General features: G+C 50.9%; 1 protein-coding gene across 2 annotated transcripts in view; it reads left to right on the forward strand.

Annotated features, from left to right (window-relative positions):
• The first annotated feature begins 8,425 nt into the window (after positions 1–8,425).
• The window catches only part of LOC119291226 (beta-glucosidase 6), a 12,821-nt gene continuing 10,410 nt past the window's right edge, over positions 8,426–10,836 (forward strand). Inside the window, exon 1 of one of the 2 annotated variants that reach the window (XM_037569946.1) lies at positions 8,426–9,010. In XM_037569946.1, the coding sequence (XP_037425843.1) occupies positions 8,834–9,010 (177 nt within the window). In that variant the 5' untranslated portion in view covers positions 8,426–8,833. The remainder of the gene's footprint in view (positions 9,011–10,836) is intronic. The other variant, XM_037569948.1, reaches the window with a different exon arrangement.

Raw genomic sequence — 10,836 nt, forward strand, 5'->3', positions numbered from 1 at the left:
TTTTCACCATGGAGCTCGAGACCATCCAATCGAAGTCATTATATGTTGTCTCCTCCACTTGCCTCGATCCCAGCAGCTACATACGCCCATGGTCTTGATGACGTGTTGAGGAGCCATGGTGAGAGCTGGTCGCGACAACACGACAAAGTATTTGACGGAGAGGAAGGACACCGGCACGGCCAAAATCCCGACTCTGGGACGCTTCGAAGACCGTGTACCGTCCTCACAAGTAGCAGTCGATGGCTGATCTGCATCAGACAACACCACCGCCCACTGCTACTAGCTCTGTCGTCCTCATCGCAAACCATATGTGACGCAGGAAATTGCCATTGTCCCCGAATCAAAAGGTCGATACCGCAGGCCACGCTGTCTAGCCGCTGTCACAACCACTTGGGTCTAAGGCAGTGCCATACACAGCATACAGCAAGATCCATGGCGCCTCCAGCCTTGAGTCAGAGCGGAAGACCACCATGGCCGCCACCTCCCGACGGGCAGCTTGGGCGACGGTTGCGACATGCAGGCTGGCCACCGCCTAAACCTGCTGCACCCTTGCGTTGGCACCCCAAGATCTCGTCTTCATGGCAGCTGTATCTCCCGCATCTCTCTCGCGTGATGCACCTGCACCTTCAGGGAAGGGACGCGGAAAACCTCCGAGGCCGCCGCCCAATCCCGATCCGGCGTCGGCGCTGCAAGCTCCACCTTCACGGCATCTGATCGCTGCTCGTACGCCACCAAAGCACTGCCTAAACGCCACAGGAACGAGGCCCTGCCGCCGCCGTCGGCCACGCAGGCAAGCCCGACGGCGCCGACAGGCGGCGGCGAGGAGAGGGCGCCCGGAGAGCGCGGCCGGAAAAAGGGGATCAAGATCCGCCCGAGCCACCCAGAGGACGACGCGGGGGCAGTTCCTTCCACGTCATGGATCAACTTCTTTGGAGGAAATAGGTCCAAAGGAGGACTCCCTTCCGCAGGCGCTGCAGATTTCTTTTGAAAATTTCTTTGAATGGGACTATGCCGTTTGGGTTCGAAAACTGAAAAATGCTATTTGGCTGGGCGGTGTGTGGGGCACTTGTCTAGGCAATATGGACGTCCCGTAGTGAACTGCTTTCAATGATAAAGTCTCAAATACTTTACTTCACAATGTGTATAAATCAATTGCTCTGTGATTGCAGTGGACGTTGCTACTTCTAGAAAGGTGTAAAGATGAGATGGACACGAGAGAAGCTTCACATCATGATCAACAATCTTCAACTGGTGTACAATGGAGATCAAGGTGTTGGATGCTTTGTGTTATCTCTCACTTCTCGGTATTTGCATGCGCTTCTTAGAGCATCTCCAACCGCGCCTCCAGAACGGCCTCCATAGGCGCTTTTTTCGTGCCGGCACCGAAAACATGGCCCAGTCACGTCCCTAAAGGCTCATTTTTCGCCGGCTCAGACCGAAATTGGCGCCGGCGTACCCAGGCCAAACCCGACGCACTGGGGGGCGCTTGGGTGCGTCGGCCGAAACGTTTTTGGCACGAAAACCGGCAGGCCCTCCTTCGCAGCGACTCAGCTCTTCTTGCCGCTTCATCGTCCTCATCGCCTCGGTTCCCGTGGCGAATCAATGCCAAAGCTGCCGCACGCTGCCGCGCCGGTCACCCTCCTCCATTGATGCCTCACGGGCGGCGCGGTGAAGACCGGATGACGCGCGTCCCTCGCCCGCCACGCGTACACACGGAGGCCACGCGTACGCGCGGCGCCTCCGCCTATATAAGCTGCCCCCAGCGCGCCGGTGACGCACAGACACTCCGTCGCTGACGCCCGTTCTTCCCTCTCCTCTCGCCGTCTCCAGTTCAACCATGGCCGAGCGTTTCCCAGGCGACGGCGCGGCGGCGAACGGCTTCGGCCGCCGCCACCTTCACGAGGACGAAGCTCAGCTCCTCTTTGAGGCCGAGTACCCGGTCCCGCCGGACATGCGGGTGCCCGGGGCGTGGAGGATCAGCGTCGGCGGCGTCCCGGTGCCACCACCGCCAACCGGGGCGGCACGGCGTGCGGAGATTGCACGTATGCGCGCCTCTCTGTCGCAGGCGGCGAGGGAAGGTCCACGGTACGTCCCAGACAGCCCGCTACGGGAGCCCTACTTCCGTCGCCGCCACACCGAGCAGCTCGAGGCCACCAACGGCGTCGTGCCCTCTGGGAGGCTCAACTCCGAAGGCCGCTGTCGATGGTGGGACGTGCCCGTCCGCACGCTGGAGGTCGTCCTCAAGTACATCAAGGGCGGCAACACGCCCAGGCTGGAGTACCCCGTTCCATCATCCTTCTCCCGCCGGCGTGGGAGCTCGTGGACGCCGAGGCACATGGGCCCGGGGGCGTCCTCCTCCTCGTTCGGCCGCTCGACCGGCTCTCCCCACCTCCGCCCCGTCAAGCTGGAGCCCCAGGACACGCCGGTCAGCCACCGCACCTGCAGCTCCGGCGTCCGCATCGCCGACTCCTCCCCCACCTCTGGACGCCTCGTCCTCGTCAGGCCGAAGGCGGAGCCCGGCCTCCCCGCGGAGTACGAGGCCATAGCCCGGGCGGCTTCTCCGACGAGGAGGCCCTAAAGTGGCGCGGGACGACTAACTCCGCGACGAGATGGTACGGCAGCGCCGAGCCCTGGAGGATATAGCCGCCCGCAGGCGTGGGCGCAAGGACGAGCACGGCGTGGTGATCCTCAACAGCGACGAGGACGAGGACGCCCCCGGACCGTCCAACCCGCCGCGCCAACCTGCGGAGGGGTGCAGCAGGGACGGCGGTCGTGGAGGAGGCGACGACGACGACGACGACGACGGCTGCGGCGACTACACGCAGTTCTACAGGCTCCTCAGCATGTAGGGCTTCAAGGGCGGCGGGCGGCGAGGAGCGGCGAGGGCGACGGCGGGCCTAGTAGCATTTTTTCTTTTTTGTAAAATATATTAAATATGTATGAACTCGCCGAAGTTTGGTTGAATTTAGCCGTGTTTAACCGAACGTCGCCGAACATTTTCTTTTTTAAAAAACAATTAGACGCGCATGGGGACGGCCCTAGGACCGGCGACTGGGGACCAACTCGCCCCCAGGCCGGTTTTTTGCGTCGGCTTGCCCCCAGGCGGCGATTTTAGGCGCCTCCTGGGGGCCAACGGCTGGAGTTACATATATATTGTTGTGGGCGACTATATTTGTGATTTTGGCTGTGTGTTTTGGATCCAGTAGCGAGTGAAATCTTGTTGGTTGTTCCCTGATGCTGATTTCTACTAAAAATAAGCGGGGCCATTTTGAGAAGTCTTCATTCCTTTTTTTTCTAGTACTTAAAAAGAACGTAAGGTTTCCGTTTCACTTTTTTTTCACCACCCTTTTTTTTGAAATGAAACATCCGTTTATTTATTAGTAATAATGGTTACATCGTCTATAAGAAAATTTACAATATCACTCATAGGCTCCTCAAACCAATCCCTTGTCTCATAAAATTTAGCTACTCTAGCAATTTCATGAGCTACTTTATTTGCCTTCCTATTACAATGTTCAAATCTAACTAACGGAAAATCACAAGCCATAAAATAACAATCATCAAACACAGCCGCCGCCGTCGCTCTCGCTGTATGTCCTCCATTCTTCATTGTGTCAATTACTTCCAAATTGTCAGAGTTAACAACAAGTCGGTTGCTTCCCGCCTTTTGTGCAAGTAATATGCCAAAACGTAGTGCCATGGCTTCCGCTGTTAAAACATCTGCGCACCAATTCATTTTCCAATTCCCTCCCACAATAAATCTTCCTTTATCATCTCTAAGTACAGCTCCCGCTGTTCCTCTAAGCATGTCTTGATCGAATGAAGCATCGACATTTAATTGCACAAAACCTAGAGGGGGTCTCGTCCATCCCTCTGTTCTCTTCGTTGCCCCGGAGGATTGGGCAATAACATAGTTTGTCGTTATAGCACGTGCTTCCATTAAAATTTGGTATGCATCTTGGATCTTCCCCTGATGGACTAGCGAACGTCTTTTCCATCACCCTTTCATTCAACCTTCCTCCTTGATAATCAATCACCTTAACTTATTTACCTTTTCAACCAATTCCAATTTAATTTGGTTACCAAACTTCTGATCAAAATATAAGGTAAATCATGGGTAAAATTTGATGAGCATTTGTTTTTACAATCGCATTATTATAGGCAGGCAAATCACAAGCTAACTTACTAGAATTTTATATACTGTTGTAACGCACGGGCATTGTTCTAGTTTTTTCTAAAAAAGAAGAAGATTGACATGAGTTACCATGTCAATCAATTGACGTAATTCAGATACCAGAACTAGAGCTTGGAGAACTATCGATACCCCTACATCGATTTGATTATCTAGAAATAGAGATGAGACAAACATAGAGATGACGATGATGCTTGTATGCAACGTCAGCCCGTGTTCCCCTCCTTGACGGTGCGGGTGAAGTTTTTATTGTGTGTCAGGTCAGTCGGTGGTGCCCACGACGACGAGGTGATTGTCCGTTTGGTAATTAACCAGGCATTTCTCACTTCTTAATGAGAATGGCATAATAGAAATTGCCTCATTTCGAAAAAGGAAAAAAATGGACAACACTGACTGAACGCTCAAAGCCATCATTTTTCCGCTGCGACGGAGTGACTGACATTCAGTCTTCATGTCGGTTTGTGGACAGAAGCAGGGCTTTCAAGTTTCAAAGCAGAACAAATGGAAGAACTGCCCGGATTGGCTGACGTAATGTCACCTGACTTTGAGCCTTTGACAGACGGGTCAGCATGTTTGAGGCCCCACATATCAGTTGCCCTAAGTCAGCACGGGTAAAGTCAGCGAATCTCAACCCCATCCACCCGTACTGCCGCGCGTAATGAGTCAAAGAGACGGACCGGCCATGCATGTGCAGTCCAACTGCGATGCCGTCCGCAGTTTCATACTACATGCAATGCAAGTATGCAACTGAATCTTGTCGTCCTGCTGCTGACGAGGAAGGAAACGGGCCGGAGAAGGGCCGTCGGCGTTGTGTGTGGACAGAGACGTCGGAATCCAAGAAGAAGAGGACACCCGCCGGACACTGGTCACCAGCTCCGTCGACGGATGGCCGGACCGGAATTGTTAATGCCCGATCAAGAACAATGAATGTGCTAGCTGCATCTCGCTAGCCACCTGCCCGCACATGCCGCGCGTTCCCGTGCGTGCATGCATGCATAACTGAACTACGTACAACTTGACAAGATCCCGCTCAGGTCTGAACGGCATGACCGCCGTCTTCCTGTTTCTTGCAGCCGATCCAGACGCTTTCGTCGGAGGCTTCACACACACAGGAATCACAGCACATTTTGTTTCGTCCATCGTCACGTGGCCTAATGCAGGACAGCAACAGTGTTGTGAGGCACAGGTGCAGAGCACGTAGAGCGCAAATGGCGACCGCGATACGTTCTTCTCCGGAGCCGTGAGCGCCGTCGTCGCTAGTGCCAGGCCCTGGCCACCCGCGGCTAAGGCAATCAGGGCAGGCTCACTCGTCGCCATCCGCCGCGACGACATGCATATGCATGAACGTAATCGAAAGCGAGTTTTCCCTCGAATTGATTCAGGAGAGATATTTAGGGCCAAGCGTGCCGTTCCCACTCGTTGGATACGCATGTATGTTTCGGCCTCTTGTCATCTGCCAGTGTCTGTCACGGATACAAGAACAGAAGCCGCCAGTAGGAAATCAGAGCGCTGCCTTTGATTTCATCCTGTGACGATCCGTGCACGGGACGCTTCCGGAAATCAATCAGAGTACATTTGTTTAGAGCAAAAACGTCGTGCCATTACAAAAGGCCAAGAAGAAGAACACGCTTGATTTGTAATCTGTATATCAAGCGACGCAGTTAGAACGGCATCATGGATGGGGCCAGGCGACGTGGTCGTCCTACATGTGCAGTACGTACGTTATCTAATGATGATGATGAAGGCCGGCCGGAATGATAAGATGGATCAAGAGAGAGACACACACTGCAACCTCTGCCTTGATCCGGCCGTGCCTTCCATATGTGTATCGGCGAACATGCATGCCTGTGATGCGCGTTTGAAAATCCCACCTAGGAGTATCTCAACATGCGTGCACGTGGCCATGTCCACGCACCAAAATGATCAGAATGTTTCGCTGTGTTCGCCCGAAATGCCAGTACTCCATCCGCACCCTACGTTTTTTTAGTCTAATTTAAACTGCAAAAACATCTTATATTATGGTAAAGAGGTAGTACTATTTAAATCTTGGAAAACACGCGAGTCTTGTTCGTTGGAATGGAGGAAATATTATGAAATCAGGAGACCCAACAACAAATTAATATAAACTTAATATGCATGATCCATCATTCATTTTGCATAATTTATGTCCCTTTAATATTTATTATTTTGAGAAATCCTATTCTGTTATGCAATGTTTTGAAAATTGAGTTTTTGTCATGGCTCTAGATATTCTATTCTATGCAAGTTGGAGGATTGAGATCCTCTACATCAATCACACATCCAGCACTGCCGATGACACGTGAGGGGTCAAGGACACACGACAACAATCGTAGTTGTGGTACAATTACTGCAAAGGATCTGGACTAAAAGTTGGAACACCCAAATTCAAATGAGGAGAATGTGATGGAAAGGAGAGACCGAACGACAATTAAAATGGACTAAATATGCATGGTCTATCATTCATTTTGCTCATTTATGTCTCTTTAATAATTATTATTTTGAGAAATCACATTATGTTATGCAATATTTCGAAAATTAAGTTTTTGTCATGTGCAGTAACTGCATGTTGGAGGATTGAGATTCTCTACAGCAACTGCATGTGCAGTACTGCTAATGACAAGTTAGGTCGGGGCCACACGACATCGTTCGTAGCTGTGGTGCTATTACTGCAGAGGATCGGGACCCCAAGTTGGAAAGCCAAAACACAAAAAATGCAAGTTCATAATAGAAATTCAAAGCATGAAGTTAAGTTGATAAAAGAAAACAAAGGCACAGTTCTTTTGACCGATTCTTCCAGAATCTTAAGAATCGAACCTTCATCCAGCTTCTCCTAGAATCTTGATATTTTTTGACAATCCTAAAGCACATGGGAAGAAGGAAGCATACTAAGCTCGTGATGCACGATAAACATGGAACAAGTGTATGGAACAAATAAGATTATGGTACTCTTGTCTTTACCCTTCCATTGTGATAATTTATTTATTTATTGGCATAGACCAAAAGGTACCTCGATCCGATGACGCTGTTATGTGTCTTTGCACGTCTATACGAGTCACACCTTGTCACCCCACCCAAGCTTTAATCCGTCAGGTGATTTCATGGAGTGAGGAGTGTAAAAGCAACAAAGTCATCATGGTACAACTTCCATCTACATGAAGGCAATGCGGTGGTGTATATCAACTTAGCATCAAAGGGCTCCTAGTCTGGGCAGTGGAAAGGATGGTTCTACTGCCAGCCACAAGAAGGCGCGAACCAAAAATAAAAACCCGAGGTCTGACCTTCATTGGTTGTGCCTGACAATTGCCTTGTTGAAGGTATTGTTTTGAGAGCTCGTCGTTCTCCAGGCTGAAAACCCGTGATCTTGGATCGGGCGACGACGGCGCTTGAGCACTGTTTCCTTCTTAAAGGTGTTGCTTTTGGTGACCTTTTATGTTTTCAGGATGTTATTTTTGTGATGGTTTGTGTGCTGCTGCTGAGAGAGAGTTGATCACTATGGCAAGGCCTTTATTCTTTTTTACCTTTCTTTTTTTTGTTTTCTCTTCAGCCTATGTGCATCCTGAATGTCTTTGTGATATCTTGTTGGTGCAGAGGCTGTGTGTAATTGGTATCTTTGCGATATTAACATATCCCTCTCTTTTTAAAACAAACAAACAAGAAGGCATGAACTATTGTGGTCTCGCACTGCGCACGAAAGATGTTCGGTGGGAGGAGCCTCCTAGCAGTTCTAGGGGGCAAGGGCCTTCGTTATTGAAATCGACGTTCAAGAAGAAAAGAAGCGTCCTTGCAACTCGACAACTATCCCGCACTATTCCTAGATCACGCTCGGTCTCTGCATCATTACGATGCACACAACCATACGTTTATTAAGGTTCACACACCTTCTAAATTGCTGAAAATGCTATCTCTGAATGATTACATCATACAAAAAACTCATTTGACATTTTTATTCTTAGCATGCATTTTCTTTAGAAATATATAGATCTTGGTGGAAATATTTTCATTAGTTACTTTGACAACATTTCCAGTTATTCAGAGGGACAATCTTCATATAGCTGTTGCGTGCCTGTCTCCTCTCGGTAAACAGAACATCAGCAAGCCACCATGGCGAATGCCCCGATATGTACCGCGGCCGCTATGATTGCTCAATAACAAGGTTTGGTCAATCATCGGGGTGAAAAGGGAAGAAGGAAGTTCCTCCTCTCTTGGCTTCCTCTTCACACCCCTGTTCCCGGCCGCGGCACCCCGTCCCTAACCAGTAACCACCATCGCTTCAGCCTCCACACTTCATTGCCTTAAAGCAATCGCCCAGTCCAGTACACCGATGGCTGACCGCTGACGCCAGACCGATCGAGAGCCCCAACTCGCCGGTGAGTCCATTCTGGATCGACTCATCGGTGGAGGCGTGCATGCCTCAGTTACCATCGCCACCATTATAAATACCGCCCCACCCACACGCCGGCGAACACATCGGCGCGCGCACAGACACAGTCACGCACTAGGCATTTCTTTCTTTCCCCGTCCGTCCGTGCGTGCTCTCCGGAGCCCACGCACCACGACGTAGTACGCCTCTCCTCCCCTCCCCTCCCCTCCCGCTTTCTCTTTCTCTTTCTCGCTCGCGGGATGGGGATAAAGCGGCCGGGCCAATGCGGCGCGGCGGCGTCGCTGGCCCTGCTTCTCCTCCTAGTCGCCGCGCCGCCGCGGGGATGCGTTGCGGCTGCGGGGAGCGGCGGGGGAGGGCTCACGAGGGGCAGCTTCCCCAAGGGGTTCGTCTTCGGCACAGCCTCCGCCGCGTACCAGGTTCGTTGGCTCCTGCTTCCTCGATTTGTTCCCCTGGTCCGCCGGCGCCATTGATTCTTTAGCTCTTTCTGCATGCATGCCACACTGCGCGCGTCAGTTCTAGTGCCATGTTGAGTCTTGGAAACGAACGATCGATCATATACGTGCGTCTATAATTTTTAAGCCATGCATCTCCGTTAAGCACATGGCATTTACCCGCAAAAAAAAGCACATGGCATTAATCGAGTTCCTCGGCCATGATTTGCTAGGAACAAACTGACGAATCTTTGGTTTGGATTCCTTGCAAAACAATTATTACTGTGCGGTGAGCTCGAAGAGTATATACCCCGTCATAGCTAGGACGAAGAGGACCATGCCCCTAAGCATCATTGGTCTTGCTGTAAGCATCACCATGGGATGGGAGCCTAGAGGCCAAGTGGTGGACAAAAAAGGGGAGGGGTTGGAAAGAACAGAAGTTGTATTCTTGTCTTGTGGCCTTGGGTTTGCTTTCTGACGGTGGCCTTTTGGACCCTCCTCCTCGTCTGCCTGCCATCTCTGTATCGGTCGCGCATAGGCTATCCACCTCAAGCATAACATTCACCGTGGATGCGCGTACACGGCAAAGTTGCACAACGAGTTAAAAAAAAGAAGACACTAGATTTTCATCCGAGGTGAAAAAGACATTGTCTAACTAGATGTTTTTCACTCTGACAAACATGATCCGCTCTCTTTAGGTCTCTCTGTCTCTATCTCTTTCTTCAAATAATATTAGGGCAATATTAAACTCCATTAACAGCATTAATTGTATTCCCCCAAGAAAGGAAATATTTCATTCGCGATTAAGTGTACTGCTAGATCTAGTGGCCCCTGCCAAATTTTGTGTAGCCAATTAATTACTGCCCAACTCATTGCCATTCATGCCAAGACTATGCAGAAGAGACCGATCGTCTCAATCAATGAGCAGGGGTAGATACGCATGCATGCTCTACGTACCCGACCTGTCATGATCCCTCGGAACGGATGCATATATTCTCCCGTGCCCCCGTCCGTCGGCGCCGCGCTAGCTGCCTACCTAGGTAGTTGACCGTGGGGGCGAAACCTGCCGAAAACGACCGGAATTTTCAAGGTTCACGGGCGGCGCGCGTCCGGTGGAGAGGACGGTGCCCATTCGCGCGCCAGCACCACTGCACATGCTGCGCGCGGCTCCCATGCCCCTGGCGGCTGAAAACCCTACCCGCCGCCAGGAGACCCAATCTTTCAGCGCCGTCCTTCGGCGGCTCCCTATAAAACTAGAATATTGAGGCAACTGCACGACATCTTTGGGGGTGCGGCTATCTCATTATATATAAGTATCAAAGGGTACAAGTACAAGTACAACACGTATACACAAGTCTACGTATCCATATACAGTCTAACACCCTCCCTCAATCTTAACTGTGGCCTGAAGTACAAACTAAGTTAAGATTGCGCCTGCAGCCTACAAACTGTGGTTGTGGAAGAGGCTTCGTGAAGATGTCAGCAAGTTGATCCTTTGATGATATGAACTTGATGCTAAGCAGCTTCTGTGCAACACGCTCTCGAACAAAGTGATAGTCAACCTCAATATGTTTTGTTCGAGCATGAAACACCGGGTTAGATGATAAGTATGTAGCACCAATGTTATCACACCAAAGCACTGGAGAGTGAACCGAAGGAACTCGCAACTCCCTCAGCAAGGACTGAACCCAAATGATCTCAGCTGTCGCATCAGCAACTGCTTTGTACTCGGCTTCTGTGCTGCTGCGAGACACTGTAGCCTGCTTGCGAGCATTCCAGGCAATCAAGTTGGGACCAAGAAACACTGCATA

This window comes from Triticum dicoccoides, chromosome 4B, assembly GCF_002162155.2.
Source record: "Triticum dicoccoides isolate Atlit2015 ecotype Zavitan chromosome 4B, WEW_v2.0, whole genome shotgun sequence".
Taxonomy (NCBI): domain Eukaryota; kingdom Viridiplantae; phylum Streptophyta; class Magnoliopsida; order Poales; family Poaceae; genus Triticum; species Triticum dicoccoides.